This window comes from Pan troglodytes, chromosome 14 (assembly GCF_028858775.2).
Source record: "Pan troglodytes isolate AG18354 chromosome 14, NHGRI_mPanTro3-v2.0_pri, whole genome shotgun sequence".
Classification (NCBI taxonomy): Eukaryota; Metazoa; Chordata; class Mammalia; order Primates; family Hominidae; genus Pan; species Pan troglodytes.
Window position 1 is genome coordinate 65,614,915 of NC_072412.2, and position 27,835 is coordinate 65,642,749.

Genomic DNA, 27,835 nt, shown 5'->3' on the forward strand with positions numbered 1-27,835 from the left:
TCTTTCTACACCCTTTCTCTGCCTTGCTTGACATAAAAAGAAAGAAGGAAGGAAGGAAGGAAGGAAGGAAGGAAGGAAGGAAGGAAGGAAGGAAGGAAACTTCAACAAATTTCATTTAAAGATCTAATTTAAAGATCTTATACATGATTCATTAATCAGGTAGCATCTCATCTAAAAATGTAGAAAAGTGCCACAATAAACTGAGCAGAGATGGTTGATTTTATAGCTAGAGAAGGGGTAAAGAAAGCAGGAAGAAGGAACAAAAAACAGATTGGTCATTTTTGAGTTACTTTCTTTATAGGGTTAAAACAGGGGACTTCCTTATCATATAGGCTCAGGTAAAATAGGCCCCTTCTGATTGGCTGCTGCGAATCTCCTATTTTTCAGAAAACTGGCCCATGTTAAAGTTCAATTTGATTAAATGGCACCTAGCACAAGTGACTCCATTCTGGTTGATCTGGCATGTTAAGGCCAAGTGCAACAGCTTAGTAAAAGACAATGGCCTCCCATGAATTTTGTTTAGCAACATTTAGTCACAAATATCTGGGAGAGGGGAATCAAGAAACCTAATAGATATAACAGTCTATATCTCTAGTCCTACTTGTGATTGGTGCTCCTTGTTGAAGGAAATCACATCACCTGCAATGGGATCTACTATAATTTAATAATATAATCTGAAATAAAACCTCAGTAATATAACCAGGGTCAGCAAACTACAGCCCCATGGGCCAAGACCAGTTTGCTACCTGTTTTAATAAATGAAGTATAAGAGGAACACATATATGACCATTAGTTTATATAGAGTCTGTGGCTGCTTTCACACTGCAATAGCACAGCTGAGTAGCTGTGACAGAGACCATATGACCTACAAAAACAAAAATATTTACTATTCAGTCTTGTATAGAAAAATGTGGCCAACTTATAATCTGTAGTGGAGATCCATAACAGTATCTTGAGTCAAGCAGATAACAATAAAACCTATTTATCTTTAGCCTAAAATCTACAGACACCAGCTTGATTCACTCTATAATCCTAAATCATCCCATGCTCTGCTTTCTTCCCAAAATCTACCAGCTAATGATTGTCTAAACCTCGTGGATCGCACTTCCTCAAAGAGCTTTTATAGCTAATGTACTCCCATGGAAGTAACCTAGATTCATAAATTCATCACGAATGTCCTTGGTAATAAAAGTAGTCTCTTAATTGACATTCCAGCTTCTGGACTTTACCTACTGCAACACAGAGCTGTGTGATACTAAGGTGTCATGCTAAAACATAGATTATAATATGTTATGTCTCCATTTAAAACTTTGTGACAATATAATATTTTAAATTATTTATAAACGTGACAGAAGGAAATATAAATGCCTAGATTTTGCATATAAAGACCCCCCTAATGTAAACACAACTCTTTCTAGGTTCGTCTTCCAGTGACATTGTCCCATATATATCTTCTCATTCTCAAACACAGAGCAGTATATTTCACTGCTGATCTTTAGCTCCCAAGCCTACGTGTTTCCCCAAACACCCCAGCAGCACATGTTTCAGTGCCTTTGTTCACACTCTTGACTTCCTCTCCTTATTTGTACATTCACTCATCCATCCAACAAGCTTATTAAGCAATGATAAACATCAGACACTGCCCTGAGTAAAAGGAGTAGAGTAGGCAGAAGACATAGTTCCTAACCACTCACACAACTAAGAATTTTAGTAGAATTACAAACCAGTGCTATGAATGAAAAATAAAGGGCACTGTGGGGTTGAATCACAAAACCTATGCCAATCTGAGAAGTCATAGAAATCATTTCCCAAAGGAGATGACACATAAGCCAAGAAATGAAGTATATGAGGTGGGCAAAGTGAAGCTATCTCCTTCATGATACTTTTCTAATTATCCCAATTAAAATCAACAGGTTTTTAAATATACTTAATAGCTGTGATATAATGACTAAATGTAATACTATATGATCAGTCAAGATATGAAGGCTATTTAATAGCATGAGAAATATGTGGAAATAACTATATATATATTGTTATTTACTCTAGCAGTATAAACACTGCTAGAAAACAAAAGTTTTGAAAAGCTTAAAGGAAATTTAAATTCTACGATGAAATTGAATAGTGTAGTGGAGTTTAGGGTGGTATTTTTTTCTTTCATCAATTTTCTAAATTTTCTGTAACATAATTATTCTACATAAAGAATAAATTATGGCAGCTTAGATAAACAAGCTTTATATAATCTTAATGAAATACATAAGTAATGTTTTATGTGTACTTAACTATTAAGACATTGATGCGGTTTGGTTGCATCCCCAACCAAATCTCCTATTGTAGTTCCCATAATCCTCATATGTTGTGGTTGGGACCCAGTGGGAGGTAACTGAATCATGGGGGCAGTTACCCTCATGCTGTTCTTGTGATAGTGAGTGAATTCTCACAAGGTCTGATGGTTTTATAAAAGGCATTTTCCCCACTTCGCTCAGCACTTCTTCCTGACATCACGTGAAGGACGTGTTTGCTTCCCCTTCTGCTATGATTGTAAGTTTCCTGAGACCTCCCAGGCCATGCTGAACTGTGAGTCAATTAAACCATTTTCCTTTGTAAATTACCCTGTCTCAGGTATGTCTTTATTAGCAGCGTGAGAATGAACTAATACAGACATACATAATACTGTATACTGTATTACCTATAACACATATATCTTTCATGTAAAATTGCAAGCTTCTCAGTCATATTTATGAATCTTCTGCCATCATTCACTCAATAAACTTCATAATTAAATACTATTTTGATCTTCATATTTCCCTACTTAAAGACTTTATTAGTTTCTATAATAGGCATTAATATACTTGATTTTCTGTTATGTCCCATCAAACTTTTATAAAAGCATCACTTTCAGTAAAATTTTGAGGTTTTTAAAGCTTAAAATCAACACCTATAAAAAATTAAAAATAACAAGTGTGGGCAAGGATGTGGAGAAATTACAACTCTTATACATTGCTAATAGGAATGTAAAATGATTCAGCTACTGTGGAAACAGCTTAGCAGTTCCTCAAATAGCTAAACATAGAATTACCAAATAATACAGCAATTCCAATCCGAAGTATTTATCCAAAAGAATTGAAAACAGGTATTCAAATACATGTACACCGATGTTCACAGCAACACTATCCACAATAGCCAAAAGGCAGAATCACCCTAAATATCCACCAGTGAATGAATGGATAAATCATGGTATAAAAATACAATGGAATATTATTCAACCATTAAAAGAAACATAGCACTGACACATGCTACAATGCATACTCAAAAATATTACGTAAAGTGAAAGCCAGATACAGTAAGTCACATATTGTGTGATTCCATTGATATGAAATATCCAGAACACATAAATTTATAGGCAGAAAACAGATTGGTGATTGCCAGGGGCTAGGGGAAGTGAATAATGGGGAGAGACTGCTTAAGGGGTCCAGGGTTTTACTTTGGAATGATGAAAATGTTTTAGAACTAGATAGAGGCTGTACTAAAAGCCACAATTATTCATAGTTAATTTTATGTGATATTAAGTTTTATCACAATTTAACAAAAATCAACACCAAACAAAGGAGCAATTTTCAGGAAAAATACCTACAAAATGTGTTAGAGTATGTTTGCTATTAATTGCTCCTGGTTTGTAGACACCAATCAGGGTGCATCCAACAACAACACAGAATTTACCTATAATTTTTACTTTCCTCCTTCTTACTTTTTGCTGCTAAAACAGAAGGAAAAAAAAGGTGAATCATTTTAGCATCTAGGTCCTGAACCTATTCCACTCCCAACCACCTTCATTATTCTCTGAATTTTTTTAACCTAATTTACAAGAGTCTGCTATTCACTCAGAGCTAAAGTCATCAGAGGCAGAGTTAATTGGAATCTAGATCATTTAAATATTTCTACTCCCCTTCCAAAATTTCCATTTGCTTAAAATGAAAAAAGACAGTTTGCTTGAGGAGGCTGAAATTATTGCATTTCTGCTTTAAAGAAATGAAAAAGCATTCATTTATCCAGCAAACATTCAATGCCCATATGTGCCAAGCATTCTTCTAGGTGCTTGTGATACATCAGTAAATGAAACAAAGAGCTCTTTAGTAAAGGAGCTTAAATTCCAGTGGGAGTAGGGAGAGAATAAGACAACATACCGAATATATAAGTAGCTAACAATATGTTAGAAGGAGATAAATGACATGAAAACTACAACACAGTAGAGAAAATGGGGATGGCGTGAGGACAAAGGAAAACATGGCAGGATTAATTTGGGAGTTGAGCATGGGAACCTCATTGAGAAAGCGACATTTGAGTTAAGACTTGAAGGTGGTAAGGGGCTCATGGAGCAGATATCTGGAGCATGAATGTTCCTGGCAGGGAAAAGCCCATGGCAGGAGTATACCTGGCATATCTGGGGTACATCATGAAGGCTGCCCAGTATGGTAGAAGTGAAAGAATTGAAAGAGAGGTAATAGGAAATGAAGTTGGCAAGCCAAGGAGTGGGAGAATAAAATGTTTCCAGAAGCTTCAGCATTTTCCAGATACTGAGAAAAAAGGGCTCAACTGTTTGAAGGTAGAAAGAGAACTACATGGAATGTGGAGGACAGGGGCAGAATCCAGGTGGGCTCTCCAATGCCTGGTGAAAGACGTACTCTAAGTCAGTCAGCCACAGCTCCCAGTAGGAACCAGTAGGAATTTTGGTAGGAGATAAAGAATGGGTAAGGATTACAAATTAAAACACTCAAGGATAAATGATGAGGACAAAAGGAAGGGGCAATGAAATGCAAAGCCAAATTTAGAGAAAAAGGAGACCAATGTTACTGGAGTAAACGATGTGTAGAGCAGAAAAGTAACAAGGAGAAAATAGCTAGATACACAAGTTAGACCTGATTGCAGAAGGCTACAAATGCCAGACTGAGAAGTCCCTTTTCTTTTTAATCTTTTCGTATGTGTGCATACAAAGTATATGATAAATGGGATATTCCTCAGGACCATAAATCTGAAGATAGTTTGCATTATTGTCTTTAAAAAAGAATATGAATAGAAAGAGCAATTTGGAAGCTATTTTTTTAAAAAGGTATTTGAAGAAAGTATGTAATAAATGAAAGGCTATCGCTGTTTCTAAGTGTCAAGAAACAAAATAAGGCAAAATAGGAGATGTAACTGTGCTGTATAAGTAGTCAGGGTTCCCGACACCAAGGTCCATTCCATACCAATGCATAAGGTCCTTCAAGATGCACCTAGTATGCTCTCATGCCTTTCCCTCCCTCCTGTTCTCTAATGTCTGTGAACAGGATAGAGAGGAAAGAACAAAAGTTATGAAGTCAAAAAGTAAATTCTTGATTTTCAACTCCTTTCTAATAATGCAACCTTGACAGACAGAGTTTTAATTTTTGAGTCTCACCCTCTTACATTAAAATAAGGCAAAAGTCTAAATTACAAATGTGAGGACTGGGCACCATCCCTGGGGTTATGCAAGGCACTCATTTTTCCTTTAACTTGTAAGTCACTTCCTTTATCTCATTCCCTTTTGCTTCTAACAGCTGCTCTGGCCTTATAACCCCAATATAATCAAAAATAATGATAAAATTTGGGTTATTATGGTTGTAGGACATGCTTATTCATCAAGAACACATTCACAAAACAACCATCTTAATAACGGATACCTCAGAGATACAAAAGTGGACAGGGGATGACCATGTCAGGTGGTTAGTTGACTTCTCTGGATTCAACTCTCTTATTAAATAATATAGGTGTGTATTAGTCCATTCTCACACTGCTATAAAGAACTACCTGAGACTGGGTAATTTATAAAGGAAAGGGGTTTAATTGACTCATAGTTCCATAGGCTGTAGAGAGGGCATGACTGGGGAGGCCAGAGGAAACTTATAGTCACAGCAGAAGGACAAAGGGGAAGCCAGTACATCCTATATGACTGAAGCAGGAGGAAAAGGGAGTGAAGGGGAAGTAGCTACACACTTTTAAACAACCAGATCTCATGAGAACTCAATCATGAGGCAGCACTAAGGGGATGGTGCTGAACCATTAGAAACCACCCACATGATCCAATCACCTCCCACTAGGTCCCATCTCCAACACCAGGAATTACAATTCAACATGAGATTTGGGTGGGGACATGGAGACAAACCATATCAAGGTAATAACAAATGAAATAATCCAACGATTACTCAACTTTAGATTTTCTGGTTTATGGAATATTCTTTCATATATATATATACATGTATATATACACACACACACTTTTATATATATTTGTATTTGTATTTGTACATATGTATTTTTATATATGAAAAATTCTATTATAAAACTATTACTACTGATATGCTTTGGCTGTGTCCCCACCAAAATCTCATCTTGAATTCTAGCTCCCATAATCCCATCATGGGAGGGACCCAGTGGGAGGTAATCGAATCATGGGGGCGGGTTTCTCCTGTGCTGTTGTCATGATAGTGAATAAGTTTCATGAGAGCTGATATTTTTATAAAGGGCAGTTCCCCTGCACACGCTCTCCTGTCTGCCACCATGTAAGATGTGCCTTTACTCCTCCTTCACATTCCTACATGATTGTGAGGCCTTCCCAGCCATGTGGAACTGTAAGTTAATTAAACCTCTTTTTCTTTATGAATTACCCAGTCTCGGGTATATCTTTATTAGCAGCATGAGAAGCGACTAATACAGTAAATTGGCACTGCAGAGTGGGCGCTGCTGTAAAGATACCCAAAAATGTGGAAGCGACTTTGGAACTGGATAACAGGCAGAGGTTGGAACAGTTTGGAGGGCTCAGAAGAAGACAGAAAAACGTGGGAAAGTTTGGAACTTCCTAGAGACTTGGAGGGCTCAGAAGACAGGAAGATGTGGGAAAGTTCAGAACTTCCTAGAGACTTGTTGAATGGTTTTAACCAAAATGCTGACAGTAATATTGACAATAAACTCCAGGCTGAGGTGGTCTCACATGGAAATGAGGAACTTTTTGGGAACTAGAATAAAGGTGACTCCTGCTATGTTTTATCAAAGAGACTGGCAGCATTTTGCCCTTGCCCTAGAGTTCTGTGGAACTTTGAAAATGAGAGAGATGATTTAGAGTATCTGGTGGAAGAAATTTCCAAGCAGCAAAGCATTCAAGATGTGACTTCGGTGCTGTTAAAAGCATTCAGTTTTATTCATTCAGAAGATATGGTTTCAAATTGGAACTTATGTTTAAAAGGGAAGTAGAGCATAGAAGTTCAAAAAATTTGCAGCCTGATGATACAATAGAAAAGAAAACTCATTTTCTGAGGAGAAATTCAAATCAGCTGCAGAAATTTGCATAAGTAATGAGGAGCCAAATGTTAATCACCAAGCCAATGGGGAAAATGTCTTCAAGGCATGTCAGAGGTCTTCATGGCAGCCACTCCCATCATAGGCCCGGAGACCTAGAAGGGAAAAATGATTTCGTAGGCGGGCCAGGGCCTTGCTGCTTTATGCAGTCTCGGGACTTGGTGCCCTGCGTCCCAGCTGTAGCTAAAGGGGCAAAGGTACAGCTCAGGCTGTTGCATCAGAGGGTGCAAGCCCCAAGCCTTGGCGGCTTACACATGGTGTCAGGACTGTGGGTGCAAATAAGTCAAGAACTGAGGTTTGGGAACCTCCACCTAGATTTCAGAGGATGTATGGAAATGCCAGGATGCCCAGGCAGAGGTGTGCTGCAGGGGCAAAGCCCTCATGGAGAGCCTCTGCTAGGGCAGTGTGGAAGGGAAATGTGGAGTGGGAGCCCCCACACAAAGTCCCCACTAGGGCACTGCTGGGTGGAGCTGTGAGAAGACAGCCACTGTCCTCCAGTCCCCAGAATGGTAGATCCACTGATAGCTTGCACCATGCACCAGGAAAACCCACAGACACTTGACACCACCCCATGAAAGCAGCCAGGAGTAGAGATGTACCCTGCAAGACCACAGAGGCAGAGCTGCCCAAGACCATGGGAACACACCTCTTGCATTAGTGTGACCTAGATGTGAGACATGGAGTCAAAGGAGATAATTTTGGAGCTTTAAGATTTGACTGCCCAGCTGGATTTCAGATTTGCACGGGGCCTGTAGACCCTTTGACTTGGCCAATTTCTCCCATTTGGAATGGGTGTATTTACCCAATGCATGTACCCCCATTGTATCTAGGAAGTAACTAACTTGCTTTTGATTTTACAGGCTCATAGGTGGAAGGAACTTGCCTTGTCTCAGATGAGATTTTGGACTGTGAACTTTTGAGTTAATGCTGAAATGAGTTAAGACTTTGGGAGACTGTTGGGAAGACATGATTGGTTTTGAAATGTGAGGACGTGATATTTGGGAGGGACCAGGGGTGGAATGATATGGTTTGGCTGTATCTCCACCCAAATCTTATCTTGAATTGTAACTCTCATAATCCCCACGTGTTGTGGGAGGGACCCAGTGAGAGGTAATTTAATCATGGGGGTGGGTTTTTCCCATGCTGTTCTCATAATAGTGAATATGTCTCACAAGATCTGATGGTTTTATAAAGGTCAGTTCCCCTTCACATGCTCTCTTGCCTGCCACCATGTAAGATGGGCTTTTGCTCCTCCTTTGCCTGTGCCATAATTGTGGGTCCTCCCCAGCCATGTGGAACTCTGAGGCCATTAAACCTCTTTTTCTTTATAAATACCCAGTCTCAGGTATGTCTTTATTAGCAGCATGAGAACAGACAATTACAGTTACCATGCAGAAGCTGACACAAACTGCCGTTTTTCTTGCTATTAGTACTGAAAAACTGCCGAATCTGCAAAAGTATTTAATGAAAACACAAATAACTGGTCAATTTTAAAATGTATTTATGTATACAGATACAGAAGATACAAAAGGAAGTAAAATAAAACTTGGGAAAGTAAAATATTCAGAAAAAGCCTAACTTTAAAATAGAAAAACATAAAATCTCTAAAGACTAATACCCCTCATTTAAAAACAAACACAATTATCCCATTGGCTATTTTAGCTCTCCTGGGTTGAATCTTATGCTAGGGAAACAGAAAGCCTAACTGTCCCACTGTGACCTGTGAAACCCTGAAAAATAATTGGTTCTCTAATGAAAAAGAAAAGAAGATTAAAGGAGAAAGAAGAGCCCTGCTTCAGGAAGAATGAGTCTAAGGTAATATGATGATAGAAGAGTGGACTGGAAAATGACTAAGCCAACAATTAAATTAAAATAAATTGCTTATTTTGTGTGAAATGTCGCTGCAATAGATCTTTTGATAAATGTGATTTCCCTCAGTGATAAAATTTTTCCAATTAAAATAAACTTTATATACTGTATTTTTAATTATCCATTTAAATATGCAATTATAATAACATATATTTTCCATGTTGTGATAAAATTATATATATTCATATCCATTACTAGGTCTGCGTAACATTTGAACTAGGAAAAGGTCTCTATTGCCAGAGTCTCTATCACATGAACAGAAATATTCAAGTAAAAATATGTTGTGAAACATCATAAAACAAGAGTAACAATCTGTGTTTTAAAATAAAAACTTTAAGATAAGGAAACTTAGTTTATCAACAGGCAATGTAGACATTGTTATCTTTTAAAAGTTAATAATGTATAAATCTTTTCTCTAGATTAGAACTAGTTTCTCTTTCAATCTTAAATAGTAGTGAGAGTCACAAAAAATGTTTTTAAATGCCAATGGCTCTTTAGGTTTATAGAAAGTATTTCCAGGTTTAAAAACATATATGAAATAAAAACATATATAATTTAATTATTTCCCAGAAAAAAATGAAGTTAGTAGTAGTATATTTTGCAAACTGCAAAATATATAATACACTATGATACTTGATGCACATTAATTAAATATAATATTTTGAAAAAGAAGGGGAAAAAATCTTTCCTGGTACTTAAGAAAACACAATATAAGAATTTTTCCTAAAAATCTATAAAGGCATTTTTGGCTGTGGTGACAAAAACATATGTTAATATGACTTGATATAGATCTAAACTTCAATAAACTTTTTTTTTTTTTTTTTTTTTTTTTTGAGATAGAGTCTCGCTCCTGTTGCCCAGGCTGGAGAGCAATGGCACGATCTCGGCTCACTGCAACCTCCGCCTCCCGGGTTCAAGCGATTATCCTGCCTCAGCCTCCCAAATACTTGGGATTACAGGCATCCGCCATCATACCCTGCTAATTTTTGTATTTTTGGTAGAGATGGGGTTTTACCATGTTGACCAGGCTGGTTTCAAATTCCTGACCTCAGGTGCTCCACCCACCTCAGCCTCCCAAAGTGCGGAGATTACAGGTGTGAGCGACTGCACCCAGTCTTCAATAAACCTTTTGTGAATAGAATAAATGATTTAAGAAGTTGAGTCAAAATGCCCCAGGACTCCTAAAATGGCATTCCTATAAAAGGAATGCAAGCTAAAAGAAAGTGACATAACACAAATATGTTCATTTAACTGTGAAATAAGAAATTTTATGGCATAGAGTTGTTCCACAGCCTCTGCTGCCAAAGATATCAATGTCCTAATTTCTGGACCCAGTGAATATTTTACCCCACATGGAAAAAAGGACCTTTGCACATGTGATCAAGGTTAAGGATTCTGAGATGGGGAAGAGCAGAATGGATTACCCAGGTGGGCCCAATTTAAGCCCGTGTGAGTCTTTAAAAGAACCTTTTGTAACTTAGGTCAGAGTTAGAGAAGGAGATGGAATCATGGAAGCCAGGCGAGAGAGATCTAACAAAATGACTTGCTCGGCTATTGCTGGCTTTGATGATACAGGAAGGAGGCCACAAGCTGAGGAATGTGGGTGGCCTCTAGTGACTGGAAAAGGCAAGGAAACACATTCTTCTCCAGAGCATCAAGAACACGGTCCTGTTGATTTCAGATTAGTGAGACCCATACTGGACTTATATAGAATTAGAAGATGATAAATTTGCATTTCTAAAGCTGCTAAATCTGTAGTAATGTGTTATAGCCGCAATAGAAAACTAATACAAAGGCCATTTGTGAGCATAATGATTCTTCCTGTCTCTAGCTAAGCTAAGCTGAAATTGAAGGGAAAACTAGGAAAAATAGATGAGAAGCTAACCTAGAGTTCTCACATCACTGGGATATTGAATTAACCAATTCTAGGACCACCAACCACCAGACTTCTTGTTTTAATCATTCCCTGCAGGCAAATTTCCTCAATGATTCACAAGAAAAGACTGATTTATATACACTAATACAGAATGTAAAATTCTAAGGTTTTTTCCCAATCACAGATTTGGGGGGCTATAAGTCATATTCTGAGTTGAATAATTTTCACTTCAAGAGTTCTGTCCTCCTCATCTATTACCTGTGAAGCTAGTAGGGAAGTATAAATATTCACCTTCATTTAAGCTAAAAACTAAAGACATTTCTTTATGTGTTTCCTTAATAATTTGTCACCAGTTTAGGAAACAAGTATTTAGTTGAACCATGTGAAGGTTGCGATTGTCAAAATGGTATAATGGCATATAGTTCACTCAACTAATTTCTATTAGCTTGCACCACACAAATGGAGGAGAAAAAAAGGAGTAATCCATTCCTAAAAAATTATCACTCTTCCAAACCTTCTGCTAGCAATCTATGAAACTAAAAACATTAAGAGTTATCACGCCTCCTGCAAACCCTTGGGAGAATTTAGCCATACGCTTTATCTGGCACTCTTATTTGCCTATCAAATAAAGGCTCTCTATGCCTTAATTCAACCCAGTTCCATAATTATATTGAGCCATCTCTACCATCCTCACTAATCTCTGAAAATGTAAATAACTGTCAAAAATAATGAATTATTAGCAAAAACAAGTAATATTTTATGAGACTGAATGAGCTTTTCAAGATCACCCCCAAAGTCACCAGTTCTATGCTCTAAAACTGAATCACAACAAGAAAAGCAGTTTAGAATCTCAGCTTTCAAATCTCATAAAATTACAAATATTATTAGGCCCCAGTTCCATAAATGAGTCATCAACTGAAAGGAAAAAAGTCATGGAAAAAAAAAATCAGCAAATAAAAACGAGCTTTATATTTATTCCTGATTCAACAAATCCCTGTCTCGAGAAACTTAATGAAGCACTTGACATTTAAGACATACATAAAAATGAAACTAGATATACAGAATAATCTATTATTATTTTCTAAAGTTAATGGTATGAACTAGTGTTACAGTAGTCTCCATAAGTGGCTATTAACATAGGTCAGTTAACACAGTAGTTTCATGATTTAGAAAGTTTCACTTGAAAGCAAGGCTACAGTGAACATAGGCCATTTAACTTGTTACATTGTGGAAGATTCAGAGATGATACACAAAACTTTACAAGTTGAAATGAGTTCTGTATTCTCAACATTTAAGTTCAGCTAACATTTCCTGAGCAACTACAATGAGCTGGGCACTGCAAAAGATGCTTTACAATATGCATTATATAATCCTCACAATAACCTCATGATATGGGTATTATGTCCCCCATTTTATAGAGGAAAGAAACTACGCTGTAAAAGCCAGGGTCACACACTTGTAGGGTGGACTCCACAACATCCCTCACTTCGCGTGTATATTACACAGCATGGTGTTAGTATTTACAGCTCAAATACTTACAGAAGTGAATAGAGGTATGAAATGATGAAAGATGGTCTTAATAAAAAATGGCAAGTTTTTAAAGCCTTTAATACACATTGTGGAATGAGGGTGAACTGCTGTGGGGCAGTGGTAAGGTGGCAGGAGATGAGAGGAAAATTATTTTAAATCAAAGCAGAGCACTTTAAATAAAACATAATAGGATTTCTTTTAATCAGAGAAGCAGCATGGCATAGCACAAAGAGCAATGGCTTTAGACTCGGATCTGTATTCCATTCAGAGGGGCTGCTTCTTTTAGCTGAAATTCACCGAAGAATGTAACTTTCTTATATATAAATGTATACAATATCTGCCTTGATTCTTTCACATAAATGTTTCTGGGAGCAAATAAAGTAACATAAGCAAACATTTGACTAGTAAAAAATACATCAATAATATGTTGTTTTATTATTATCTAATTAATGAGTTTCATATTTTGTCCAGATTTGACCTAAGTATACTTTTATTAATAAATGCATTAGAGTAGTCTGCTAAAGTGAGATTCAAAAATGGACAGTCTGATGTTGAAACTGCCTTAAAACATTATTCTAAGTTGGATGAAATATTTCATTACATGTATTGGTTCTTTGAATTAAAAAAAAGCAAAACAGGCAACATAAATTTAAATAGGCAGCAGTTAAGCTGAGGCTCAGGCCCAGGTCTTTGATGTTACTTCACTCTCACCACTGCACAAATGAGAGAGTCTAAATTAATTCTTTTTTTTTTTTTTTTGAGACGGAGTCTCGCTCTGTCGCCCAGGCTGGAGTGCAGTGGCGCGATCTCGGCTCACTTAATTCTTAACCTTTTTTGCCAAAGACCCCATTGACAGTCAAAGAAGTGGACCCTTTCTCAAAATAGTATTTTTAAATGCATAAACAAAAATACATAGGATTTCAAAGGAAGTAAATTATACTTGAATGCAGCTATCAAAATGCATTAAACAGCAGTTTATGAAATAGTAACACACATGTGAGGAAGCAATGTAGATGTGCTGCTCAGATCTCCATTTAGGAAGAACTTTCCATTCAGCCGCAAGGAGTGCATTTAGCTGACAGGCTTCAAGTTGTTAGCACCTTTAGAATCCTCCTTAGCTTTTGAGTCCAGGCCACACTCCTCCTGGGCAGCCCCCAGCCAATGGCTGAGCCTGGCACAAGTAGTAAGGACTGCCATTAGGACCCAACGAGGGACTCCCCTCACAGGCATCATTTGTTCCAGAGCTCCTTCCTGGCTAGACTGGCTGAGAATTTATCAGGTTTACACCATGGTCTAAGGTTTTTCCCGCCCGGTCTTGCATCCTGACCCTTAAAAAAAAACACATTTACACTCCAGCATCTCTGTGTCTGCTTCCAGGTGGAAGCAATCAACAAAATCTGCTTCTTTATTAATGAATTAAATAACAAGATCTAGTTGCAGGTCTAATAACTACCTTAATTTTGAAATACTGATCATTTTAAATGATATTTCAACTTAACTAAAATAATTCTAATGTATTTTGAAAGTATATGTGAATTGTACTCATGGAAACTTAATGGGTACTGCTATGTTTGTTACCTATAATTGAAGAAAAAGCTAAATTTCAATTAGAGGTTAAAGTATGTGATTTTTTTTCTTATTCAAGTTCAGACCCCAGAATTCTATTTGCAGACCCCAAGTTAAGAATCCTGGGATAAAGTGTCTGATTTTGAAACATCCATTCTTTTAAGATACAGAGATGCACTTAGACAAGTGAAAGCTGTGGTAACAAAAGGTCTCTAACCTGGCTTACCTACTCAGATGCCAACGCACATGTGAAAGCTTCTATTAAATGCACAGAATACATTATAAGATCATATGCCCAAATGATTTAACCTTGAGGGACAAGAACAGCTTATCTAAACACATGAATGCATAATCACCTAAAAATCTAAATTGTGAAATTCAAGATTCTAAAATATATAATAAAGTTATTTTTATACAGATTTTTCTAAGAATATACTATACTGTTTAACATCAAAATGCTACATAGAATTTACTACTTACTATATTATACCATTTATTTGCTATACTATTTATTTAATACCAAATTGCTATATAGCATTTAATCTAGCAAGAAGTCCTCTGTATCTACTTCTGACTCTCCTATCTTGACCCTATTCTCTTCCTGTGTTCCAAGGATGGTATCAGGTTACCATTCTAACTCTAGGTGATTCCATCTCTTCTAGCCAGGCAAACAGTGTATGTAATGGGGGGGGAGGGGAATGGGGAGAACAGGTAAGTGAATAGCTAGATTTACAAATTTTTCTTCTTAAATAGAGACAGGGTCTCACTCTATCACCCAATCTCTACTTTTGTAGAGACAGGTCTCAATACATTGCCCAGGCTGGTCATGAACTCCTGGCCTCAAGCAATCCTCCTGTCTTGGCCTCCCAAAGCACTGAGATTAGAGGCATGAGCCATTGTGCCCAGCCTCAAAATATTATTAATGCCCTAAGATTACAATAGTGCATTCAGAAGGATAAGCCTCATTTAAATTTCCAGGTGAATAATAACAAGCACTAATTTGAGTCAGAGTCTTGAATGACAGAACATGATGCAGACAAGGCAAAGAACTGCCTAAAATAGGGAAGTGAACTTTAAGCAATCGGAGGGCAACTGGAATTGCCCTGGTGAAATGGAGAGTAAGGCAGAAGACAGAGAAAATGGAAGATAAATTCTGAGACAAAAGGTGTGAGATAACAACAATGAAATGTAACAACTTTATAATTTTGTTAAGGGATGATAGCTACAGACACACCACTAAGAACTTGCTACCAAGATTAAAATATCAAGGTCAACTTGTAATATGGAAAAGCAACAGTATCCTCCAATCTACCATTCGTCAAGTGACTCCAGTCAAATCCATTACCCTAATATCTTTCCTTTCTCCAGTAGAAGTAGGAAAGGAGAAAAAAGAAGGAAAAAGCTATGTGTATGTACATACACACACCAATACACATACACCCTAGTTTCCTCTCTTTCTGTTTGTAACATCTGTACAGTATGCAAGAAACATGTCTATTTATAGGGATTCAAAACAGACATGTTTTTTGTATACTGTACAGATGTTACAATGCATAAATTTCTACCACACTATACCAAAGATATGCTGTAACTAAGCATTTAGCCAAAGCATTAGGTGGACTTGCAAGTCTTCCTTGGCTCCAAGCTAAATAAATCCACTGTCTTTAGCCTCTCTCTTTAGTTCCCATTTCACTAAAGCTTTCAAAATAAATTTCCATTTCTTCCGCACCCCAACAGAGAATATACTATAACTGGTAACAATAAGATCCTTTAATGGGAAGATAAGATATTCTTGACCCATTTCATAATTTCTTTAAGTCTTTACTACTTTTGAGATTCAGCCACAGACAAGAACCAAATGATATGTCCCTAGAGAAATATTTCATTCTCTACTGACTTTCTCCCCAATCTTTCCAAATTAGTATTTGTGAAATATTCTGTTCTTTTCAGGAAACTTTACTATCTATAAAACATGTTGCATTTATTTTGGCATCATCTCTTTATTAGCATGCATTACAAAAAAACATATTTCTATGTGTTCACCTTAATGTAGCCTTGTGAGGTAGTTTAAAAAATTTTATACACATTTGTTTGTACAGAGGAATAAATTATGTTTCAAACACAATGCAACATCTTGAACACCGCCAAGTTGCTGGGATAATCCACGTTTATCACTTACTTCCTCAATTCTTTGTCCACTGAACTATGATGTCAGAAATCTAAGCTTGATTTGTTTTTAAGTGGATAATCCATTAACTGTTTCCATATGCCATAACTATTCAGTTGAGAAATAATTTATAAACCAATTTATGGGCCCTATCTGGCAAAAATGACACACCTGTTATAAAATATGATTACTTCAGAAAGCTAACAATTGTGGAACCACATTTTCATAATAAATTAGTCTAAGTGAATTAGACTATTCATATACTTTCAGAAAGCCCTTTAATCCCTATTAAGTTAACAGTTTGTGAATAATGAAAGTAGTTAATATTAATTTTACTTGACAAATCCAACACCAATAACCTGTTAGTATACTCTAATCCATTTTCCAACAGCCTGTAAAAATTAACCAACAGATGCTTCCAATCTGGTAAAAAAAAAAAAATACATAGGTCATTAGCATTATTTTGATGATACCAAATGTTCAATATATGAATATTATGATTAAATTTCAGAGAGATAGATAAACAATCTTCTTTTATAACCTTGTTAAGTCTTAACAGAAGCTGAATTTAGTAAAATGTCAGTATTTTCTAAAATAAAAATCAGCATTTGTTATTCCACTCCTTGTTATTATGCTTCAACTAAGAACTTGACTGAGTTTCATCAGGAATGTAAAAGCAACATGAGTATGGGAAGCACACCTGCCTTATTCATGCTGGTATCCCCCAATGTCAAGCGCGAGGCACAACACGCAATATGCACCCAATAAATAGTTATTGAGTGGAACAGTGGTAGCCAATAAGAAAAAGTGGAAGGTATGAAAGAGGAGGTATGAGAAAAAGAAAAAAGATAATCTGGAAAAGTGCTTATATACATTTCCAGAATAATTTAAAATACAGAAAGCTAAGATGTCTCCCAAAAACTTACAACAGAGAGAATCAAGAAAACTGAAGTGAGCTACTGAACAGCAAAATAAAGTGTAAAAGAAAATGATGTAAGTGAATCAGGAAAAAATTACTGATTTTTCACAGGAAAAGGATTAGAGAGGATTCCTATTCCTCTACAGATATGGCACAAGGTACTTTCCCACAGAAGCGTTGTTGTAAATGGTCACAAAGATCAGTTTAAAAAGCAGAATAGGTAAGATCTAATTGGAAAAAAAAAAAGTAGGAATGTAATAAAAGGCAACAGGAATTAAGAGGAAAGAGCCAAGCCCTTACCAAGAATATCTTGGTAATATGTAAATGTAGGTAGGGTTGGATAGTATCACAAGAAGCCAGAATTGTTTTGCCATCAGGAGACCAGGAGAAAAGATCTCAGCTGAGATACCCTAAAGATTAAACAAGATAATATGAAGAGAACCCAGCTGAGGCACTAATATATCACGTATGCACAATATCTGATATAGATATTAGCTCCTTTTCCAACTCTAAGTGTATTAGACCTGTAAATCCCAGTAGTCTAAACATTAGAAGTCCTGAAAACCTAAAGTAGTGTCTACCATAAGAAAAAAGCCCCACTTACTTGACAACAAATAAAGTCTACATGACAGAAAACTTCAAGGATCTCTTTAAATGATTGGATTCAGTTCCTTTGTTCTTACTACCTAATTTGAATGCTTGGGAAGCACAAAGGATTGGCATCTATCATTTAAATGCCTGGGATGGAATGTCCATCTTTGTAATCAAAGAAATAGCCTCGGTTCTCAGTCCAAACAGTTACTACTGCAATGAAAAACAGAGATACACCATTTCTCTAAAAAACCCACTATTCTTCAGTAATTACCATCCTTCCCTACCTAGTTGTGATGAAAATCAGCCAGCAGCCAATGCCTCTACCTCCTGCACTGGCTTGCAAAAGGGTGGAAAGACAAATGGATTTTCACCTCGGAGTGAACAATACATAAGTGACCAGGTTTACTTTTGTTTGGGGGTTTGCCTGTTTTTGTTTTTTTGTTTTTTTGTGTTTTTTTGAGACATAGTCTTACTCTGTTGCCCAGACTGGAGTGCAGTGGCGTGATCCTGGCTCGCTGCAACCTCTGCCTCCCAGGTTCAAGCGATTCTCATGCCTCAGCCTCCGGAGTAGCTGGGACTACAGGTGTGCACCACCGTGCCTGGCTATTTTTTTTTTTTTTAATTTTTTTTAGTAGAAATGAGGGTCTCATCATGTTGGCCAGGCTGGTCTCAAACTCCTGGCCTCAAGTGATCCACCCACCTCGACCTCCCAAAATGCTGAGATTACAGGCGGGAGCCATTGCACCCGGCCATAGTTTTGAATTCTGCAGCAATTACAAAATTGATTCAAACAAAGTATGTTGGACTCAGGGAGATACGTGAATGTAACATTTGGACCCAATGCCTCAGCAGCCAGGCCATGAATAAAGAGACCACATGAAGCAACCTGTCTACTTGACCAGTCCTGTCTAAGCTCTCTGGACATCTTTCTCTTTCCTTCCTTTCTGATCTTTCCTATTAAATGTCTATATAAAATCCTGTTTCTCTGAACGGAGCAATGACTGGCCTTTCCTATAAAATACTCTGAAGTGTTTTACATGTAAATACACATTTTAATTGTCATATATTCTCCTTGATTGCCAGATGACCAGTAATGCCAAAAAGCACTCTTAGGACTCCTCAAATAATGCTTTCTAGGAATTATTCTTTAAAATGAAGTCCCCAAAAAATAGTCACCTTTACAGCTCATCTCTGCTTACCACTGAGAAATGTTAGCAGGGCTCGGAGTCACAACCCTGGGCTTCCCCACCCTTTGTGTTCCCCCTGGAAATGTCATCTACTGTCACAGAAAAAAAAGAAAGCAGCATTTGAGTTGAATTGAGACAGAAGGTATCATAGTCCTCTGCCAGCCTCTAAGTCAAGTAAAGAGATTCCAGGCCAAAGGACCAGCAGTACAAAGGCAGAGAGAGATGGAAATATGGAGTATGCAAAAAATGATCACCTTTTCACCTTAATCTTTCTAACTAGTATTAGATAGAGCAAATACATCATTTTTTTATTCAACCTTGAATCTCAAGGCTAAAGTTAGATGACTTAAGAATTTTTTAAAGGTCCAATTATTTCATTTAGGGCTAACACTACAGCTAAATTAAGGACATGCTAACAAGTTTCCCTTTTGAGCCTCATTAATTAAGAAAGTAATCAGAGTAAGGAGAAAAAGAGAGTAGCTGTATGGCAGAATTACTTAAATAGTTTTTAGGTACCACCATTTGCACCTACTAGGAAAGCAAAAGGAAAACTAATCAACTCCAGATTATGAAATCTGAAATTCTGAAGTGTTTTACATGTAAATACAAATTTTAACTGCCATATATTTTCCTTGATTGCCAGAAGAGTACACTAATCTTATTTGAAGAAAATTTTGATCCTCCATAATCAAAAGGTAAAATTAAAATCTTATTCACAAATTTACTAGGGTGAGCTTGCTGAGAAAATTCTCCCTGTGTTCAAAGACCAAAAATATACCATTTTTAATACTTTAGTCAGGATAAATGGTACTCAAAAATATCTGTTAACTGTTTTTATCAAATTCTAGAAAACTACCTTAATTTACAATTACCTTTTGGAGAGAGTTTCTAATTTACATTAATAATTTCTTAATTTACAATTACCTTTTAGAAAGAGATTCTAATCTTTCAGAAACTCATTCAAAGGAATACTAATACATTTTAAAAATATCTGCCAGCATTCTTTGGCTGCTGTGCTCAAGTTAAACAGATACATAAAGCATCTAGCATGGTGCCTGGCTAACAGTCAACATTTAGGAAGTCAACTCAACCCTCTACACAAAGGTCTCTGACCTGTATCCATCCAGTACAATCTCTCCCTGCCACCTCTTCCTTTGTTCTATGAGCCCAGGGATATAGGTGGCATAAGTCTATAGTGAAAAATTTCTTTTTGAAAATTAAAAGGTAATGATTGATCTAAGTGTTTTGCACTACAGACCTAAAATGTAAGTTTTATATAATACTTAAAAATTCTGTGTGGATATCAGTCTTGAAATGTAAGTAGCAGGCCCACGAAATTGGATGAAATAAGTTCAATTTTCAGACTTATGTAATACCTAAACAATTTTTTAAAAATCACACTGCACAGGTAAAACCTATCACAAAACATTTTGGAAAATGAATGCCATTGCTTTTAATGAAAAGATCATATAACCTACTCAGATACTTCTCTTTCAAGCTAACTTTGAAGACATTATAAATCTGATATTTTTATCCCATGTGACTCATAGCAATTAATTAAATTATGTGATAGTCACTGTAATTTTTTTTGGATTATACTTTAAGTTCTGGGATACATGTGCAGAACATGCAGGTTTGTTACATAGGTATACACGTGCCATGGTGGTTTGCTGCACCCATCAACCCGTCATCTACGTTGGGTATTTCTCCTAATGCTATCCCTCTCCTAGCTCCCCTAGTCACTGTAATATTAAAGGGTAGTAAAATTCTAACTACAAGAAAGCACACATTTTGTTTTTCTATTTTTCAAACTGAAGGACCTTCTCATGCCAAAACTGTCACTGAAAATATCCTCTTTTACAAAAGTCTAATTTATCCCAATGGAATATCTTCAAAAATAATATCATATAGAAAATTTAATAATCAAAATTTTATATTAACCTTTTGCATTTTTAAAACAGAATTTACTTTTTAAGCACTTTATTTCATTATACCATTTATTTGCCCATTAGGAATGTAAAAATAACATGTACAGGATTCATAAAATAATGTTTTCTGAAAATTGGTATATAAAAAGTATACGTTAAAATTCTAAAATCAAATTAATAAATAATCAAGATGTTAAACTTACCTTTTTGTTGGCAACAAAATGTATTCTCAAGTTTACAAAGCAAATCCACGTTTTCATACTTATTTTCATTTACTTTTATCCAGAAACAGTTTTCAGTCATTTCATGAGGTCTGATCTACAATGAGAGAGAAGACTATAGGTGAGTGTTTCACCTGTCCCAAGTCAAGCACTATGCATACACTGAGTATCATAGCTGTCAGCAGATATTTATAAAGTCGTATCTGTAAGATTTTTCCCCGAAGTGTGTTCAATAAGATACAAGTTCTGCAGGATGTTAAGGTCTTATTAGGAAGAAAAGGCTTCCATGATCCAATAGTTGAGGATTTGAAATACGATTTAATTAGCTTATTCTCAATTGCATTTCTCATAGTCTCTAATAATCTTCACCTGCACTATACATTTTGGCAGGCAGGATACATTATACAGCATTTTCCATGTTTCTGTTACCATGAAACCATTTTTCTGCAGGATTCTGAATTCTTAAGATCTGACTAGATATTAGCTTCTGACAACTAGTTAACACTTTCCCAACATCTATCAATAGAGAAAATTTCCTAAGAACACCATCATTTTTTTTTGAGAAACACTTCATAAACATAGGATTCACTGCAATAATGTTTAATTATCAATTTAATTACAAATCGGATTCCACTGGAACAACATCAACTCTCACTGTATTTATAAAGCAGAAAGTCTTAGTCAATATGAAAGGGATTTGTCCCAATACTTTAAAAAAAAAAGCTATTTTATTGTCACTTTGATTAGTGACATTAGAAATTATGTATATATAAATTAAATTATGTAGGTATAAATTAAATCTCATTAGAAATTATGTATATATAAATCCAAAATTAGATTTAGATCTAAGTAAAAGTATTTTCCTCTATTAATTTCTTTTACCTTTAACCAATTCAATCTTCTCATGCTGATTTCAGGTTTAAATTCTTTCTTTGGTTTCAACCCAAATGGCAGGATTGGTAGAGGAGGAGAATTTTGTCCTCCAAGGAATCCCAGGGGAGGTGGTGGAGGCACAGGACCACCGAATGGCATCCGCATTCCTGGAAGTGGAGGAGGTGGTGGGGGAGGAGGTGGAGGCGGCACCCCTCCGCCAGAAGGCAGTGGAGGCGGAGGAGGAAGTGCTGAGTGGCCAGTTCCACCTTCTTTAGAGGGAGGCAAAGGAATATTACAATCAGCTGGCAAGGCACCAAACTGGAGAAAAAAACAATAAGAGACATAACTAAGAACATATCTACAAAACATGTAAATATGCACTTTACTCAAAAATAAGGTATTCATTTAAACCAAAAATAATTACATATCAGTAATTTCATAAGGTTTAACCAAAAATCAAAATTCCAACAATTTTTCTATTAATTTAAGAATATAATTATAGCTTTTTTTTCCCTCATAAAAACATAATTGCCTGAAGTATAATTCCCTGTTTTGAGGTAGTTATGACCATCTAGGTAGAAATGTCCAGAAGGGAAATGGGTATGTGGATCTAGAAGATTCGAAAATCAGTAGTCTCTGGAGAACAGTTGAAGCCAGGGAAGCAGAGAAGTTCACTCATAGTATGGTGAGAATATGTAGCATGACAAAGGGTCTATGCACAGAGTTCTATGGAGCGCAAGCATTTAAGTGATAAGTAAGAAATAAGATTTCAACAAAAGAACTTAAATGGTATTGCCACATCATGACTTTGCTCAAATCTTCTCAATGGTGTCCTAATGCACTTGAGAAAACAACAACAACAACAAACTAAAATTCTTCATAGGACCTATATAAGTATATCATGATCTAGTCCCTGCTATCTGGTCTTGTAGGGGACTTTCTTCTAATTCTGTGTATGTGCCAACCTCATGCTAATTTCAGGGCCCTTGTACATGCTGGTCCCTCTGCCTGGAACATTCTCTTCACCTGACCATCTCCTACTAGCCTCTTCAGTCTGAGCTAACAGGTCCCTTCCTTGGGAAAGCCTTATCTGACCACTCATTTTACACTGATAGCACCTTGTACTTTTCAATAGCTCTTATCAAAAGTGAGAATTTATTTAAGGAATCATTAGCATTTATCTCTTTGACAGATCATAAGCTGATGAGGTAAGTGACTATCTTGTACTATTTACTGCTCTTTCCCCAGCACCTAAAGCAGTGACTGGTGCATGACAGCTATGGAAGAAATGCGTAGGATAAATGCATGAAAGACAAGAAGAGAAAAAGCCAACTGGGCACAGGGTCAAAAACTATGAATGAAGAGAGCACCACCTAAAAGACTGCTTTGCAGAATCAAATGCCACAGAGAAGCAAGGTAAAATCAGGGGTGAAAAAAGAACCGCCTGTGTCCACTGGTCACTTTTGTCCTCATGTTTCCATGGCATAATAAGAATTTAACAGATGCATTTCGATGGATACAAAGAAGACATTCTGGGTTAATAAATAACTTTTGTAATATGATTAGCTTCTTGAAATTACAAACTTCAATTCTAACTACCTTTAACATTTAATAAATGTTACATAATTTTGAATTTTCATGGCACAATTATGAAAAATAGACCATGTATAAAAGCTCGAAATCAATGACGTCTGAAATCATGACAAAGAAAACAGTGTTATAAAAGAAGTTGAGGCCACAAATCAAGAGCATGCCTTATCAAAACCATTAAGTATAAAGAAGAACCAGTTCAGTGTTACTCTGGGTTGCTGTGATCAAAGATGATACTTCCTTTTGAACGTATTTAATAATTAACTATCAATGTCTTAAAGATATGGCTGAATTTCTGCTCTAGAATAGTTCATTTGATAAAGTGTGAAGACTGACTTGAAGATATGGTTTGGGAGGCCAGACACTGTGACTATCTTGCTCATCACTATGTCTTTCCAGCACCTAAACTACCTGGTTGTGAAGAGACTACAGGAGCAAAGGAATTAAGTCACAGACAACAGAACATATTTTATTCATACTCTTCATAGTCAGCATAGCTTTGAACAAAAAGAAGGACCTTAAGATAAATGCCCACATTTCATAAGAAATAAACCAGAATCCAAAGAAAGAATTTGCCAGTTGTTCAAACATGAATATGGTGGCCAATATTAAGTATCTAATTCTAGGTTTTCTTCTCATAGCCATAAACATGGGTCATCACTGTATACAATTTAAAACAATTTAGGAGATTCCTTGATTTAATTTCACTTTCAAAACATACACTTATTCCCATTTTATGTAAAAGCACTATGCAGCAATAACTTATTCAAAAATGGTGGATACATTTTTTATAAACTGGAATTTTCTGGAGATTTACAAACAAACCTTCAACTGAACATAATTAAAAAGAAAAGAAAGTTCTTAAATTTACGTTACCCCAGACCAAGAAAAACTTGTTATAAGTATTTCAGCCACTGTCTGTAACTCAGTCTGAAGTACAGACACAATCAAATGTTTCTTTCAATATGAGAGACAAGGAACCATATGGGAAAGATAAAAAAAAAATTCAATAAAATGTGATACTTCCCTCTTGCAGCACTAAAGAAAGAAGATGAATGAGAATAATTTTCTTGTAGATAAGAGATTTTAATTTTTTTCTAAAATTGAATACTAACAGATAGCTATCTCTTAAGGTATCTCCAGACAGCCTCAGCAACAAAACTATCCACTAAGCATTTAAAAGAAAACAAAATTGCCAGTAAGATAGGATATAGTATACCTGAGACTATTTCAACATAACTGTAAATTAAGATGAAAGGAAAATAGCAAAACTATACTTATTGCTCATCATCCTGTACGTAAATCTACGTGAAGACATTTAGCTATGAATATTCTACCTCCTTACTTACATCCACATAAAGCATGCAGATGACGTATTTCTTGCTATCTAAATGTTTTATGTGTAGAGGGTGCATGGGAGCTATCTGCTTCATAATCCAGATTTACTCTCTTTTTTGTCATGTTTTAAATCTGTTTACTTTGGAAATTGAAAAATTATCAGAAAATGTTCTCATTCAGCTAGAGGTTATCTTTTACTGCAAGGGACCCCTAGGCTGAAGGTTTTAAAAAATAAATAGCTTGAGCAATAATTTCTTGTAGTGGGATAAAGATCAGTGATGAATAACAAATCTGAGAGTAAAAGATTTTCTTACTCTTTATGCTGAATTACTTAGGAAACATGTGACATTAGGAACAAAACCCTAACAAAACATAAGAAAGCAGATTAATTAGTAAAAGCTTAGATATACATACATATAGAAAAAAACGACAAAAAAAAGCAAAACACAGTACAAATAATGCTATAAAAATATACAAGCAAAATTAAAGTTTAAACATTTTGATGCTATGAAGATATAACATAACCTTTGCTCCCTCACTGTGTTTTTAATACCCAAATTCACTCAGAGTGGAATTTTACCTGAGACTTAAAAGCTTGTAGCTCTGCTTGAAGCTCATTAATCTTTGCCTCTTTTTTCTGCAATTCAGCCTGAGTTTCTTGGTGGTCGGTAAACTCTTTTTCAAACTGAAACAAATTAAAAATAATAACAAAAACAGGAAGATGAAAATGTAAAGCACTATTCTTCTTAGAGAAATATGACTCGAATGATCTGCTGGTAGAACACAAATTTCTGAATTGGTTTTATGAAAGGAGTGATAGAGTTTTGAAAAGTCACTTACAGTCTTTCTCTAGGCCCCTCCAGGTCCCAACCAAAATCGTTCATTCACAAGGGGGCAGAAAAAAGCCATAGACAACTCTGTGACCTTCTCTCTGCAGAGCAAACTGGCCACAGTTATCTGCAACCTTGGCATTTTTCTTCAAAGTCTCTAAATATTATTGTGACTTTGTGTAAAATAATAGAGAGCAAAGCATTGTACAAATTCCTTGCGTCTTCCACCTGCAAAAACTTATTCTTGAAACTTATCTGAAGTATATCAACATGATTTAGAGGACTTCATTTTAATATTTTTTATTACTAAACAACTCCATTCTATTCAGTTTCTAACTTTTTTTCTTATAACAACATAATATCTCCTGATATCTTTGGGAAAGTAATGATAAATTAATTTTTCAAAGTCCCTAGTGAAATACCTTCTGGAAAAAAAAGGAAACAATAAAATTTGGTGAATCCAGTGAATTTTCTATAATAATTTATATATCCATCCACTGATCACCAGTTCTCATCTTGCATTCAAACACATTCAACTTTGCCATTATTATGACTAAAAACCTCCTTTTTGCTCACAAACACAAGCATTTGACTTTCTTAAGAAAAATGAAAAAAAATCAATCAAAAAAATGCAACTATCTCACAAATGTGGCCTCCACATTTTAAATACACTCAAACCTTAATTAGGAAAATAACAACAATGTAGAACTCTACCGTTTACAAAGGGATTTTATTTTTACTTAGTTTATAAAGGGAATCTTACTTTGTCCTTAATAACACTAAGAGGCAGTTGCTAGTCCCTCATAGCTAGTAAAAGATGTGAGATTAAAAAGCCAGATTCCCCGCCTTCAGAGTCTAAGTTCAAATGAAACTATGCCACCTCCCTGCAATTAACGTTTAGATAATGCTTTACGGTTTTACTTAACAGACTATTTTTTGGAGCAGTTTCAGGTTCACGGCAAAACTGAGCAGAAAATAGAGATTTTCCACATACCCCCAACCCTACACATGCATTCTCTCTCCCCATACTTTATAGCTTTTAAAGCATAAAAAGAAGCATTCTTTAATTTCATTACAAAAACTCTGTGAAATAAGAAATACTGCTTTAATTCCCATTTTACAGGGAAGGAAGGTAAATTTCAGACTACTGATTCTCTCAGTCTCAACCTGTGTTCCTTTATTAAAATAACAAAAACTAATAGGTAAAAACTGTCCAAATGTCCTTCAGTTGACGTAAGCCACAGCAACACTACCATTCCCCACAACTACTACGGCTCCTACAAACCCCTCTTACCGTTAAATAATTAAAAAGATTCTAAGCCTATATCTAATCAAATTACTAACTACAAAACAAGCCACGCATGAGTCTCAGAGGTCCGCCCACCTTCTCCTGTCACCCAGTGCTTCCCCCTAAGGAATTGCTAAATCAATTGCCTTCACACCTCCCTTGCATAGTTTACCTCTCTGTACTTTCATCCCTCATTTTACTCCTTATAACCCCTCTTACCATAATCCCTCTTTAGCTTAAAAGTCAACTTTTTCAAAGGGTATTCTTAAACCACACTCACTTTTCTGACCTGTTGAACTCTGTTCATTTCATTATCTATCACACTTAGCTATAATTCATTCTAAAAACGCTGACTTACCAAATTCCAATTCCAGAAGTCCAAATTCCCTGGACTGCTCTCAGCCTCATCTTAGGTGATCTCTCTAGGGCCATGCTATTTCAATATCATAGCCACTGACCACAAATGATTATGTAAATGTAAACTTAAATTATCAAAAATAAATAAAGTTTAAAAATTCAGTTCCTTGGTCACACCAGCCATTTTAAAAAGTACACTATGGGCACATATGGCTGATGACTACCATGTAGAACAATATAGATTATAAAACATTTCCACCATCCCATATTAGACAGGCCAGTTCTATAGCATAAATACCTACAAATAGGCCTCCATATTCAACCTCTTTTCCTGTAT

The 27,835-nt window shown here is 36.0% G+C and overlaps 1 protein-coding gene across 5 annotated transcripts in view; it reads right to left on the reverse strand.

Annotated features, from left to right (window-relative positions):
- The window catches only part of DIAPH3 (diaphanous related formin 3), a 490,848-nt gene that overhangs the window by 279,185 nt on the left and 183,828 nt on the right, over nucleotides 1-27,835 (reverse strand). For all 5 annotated transcript variants that reach the window (XM_054665348.2, XM_054665347.2, XM_054665346.2 and 2 more), the window contains 3 exons: nucleotides 25,604-25,708; nucleotides 22,105-22,413; nucleotides 21,205-21,319 (listed from right to left, as the gene is read on the reverse strand). In XM_054665348.2, the coding sequence (XP_054521323.1) occupies nucleotides 21,205-21,319; nucleotides 22,105-22,413; nucleotides 25,604-25,708 (529 nt within the window). The remainder of the gene's footprint in view (nucleotides 1-21,204; nucleotides 21,320-22,104; nucleotides 22,414-25,603; nucleotides 25,709-27,835) is intronic.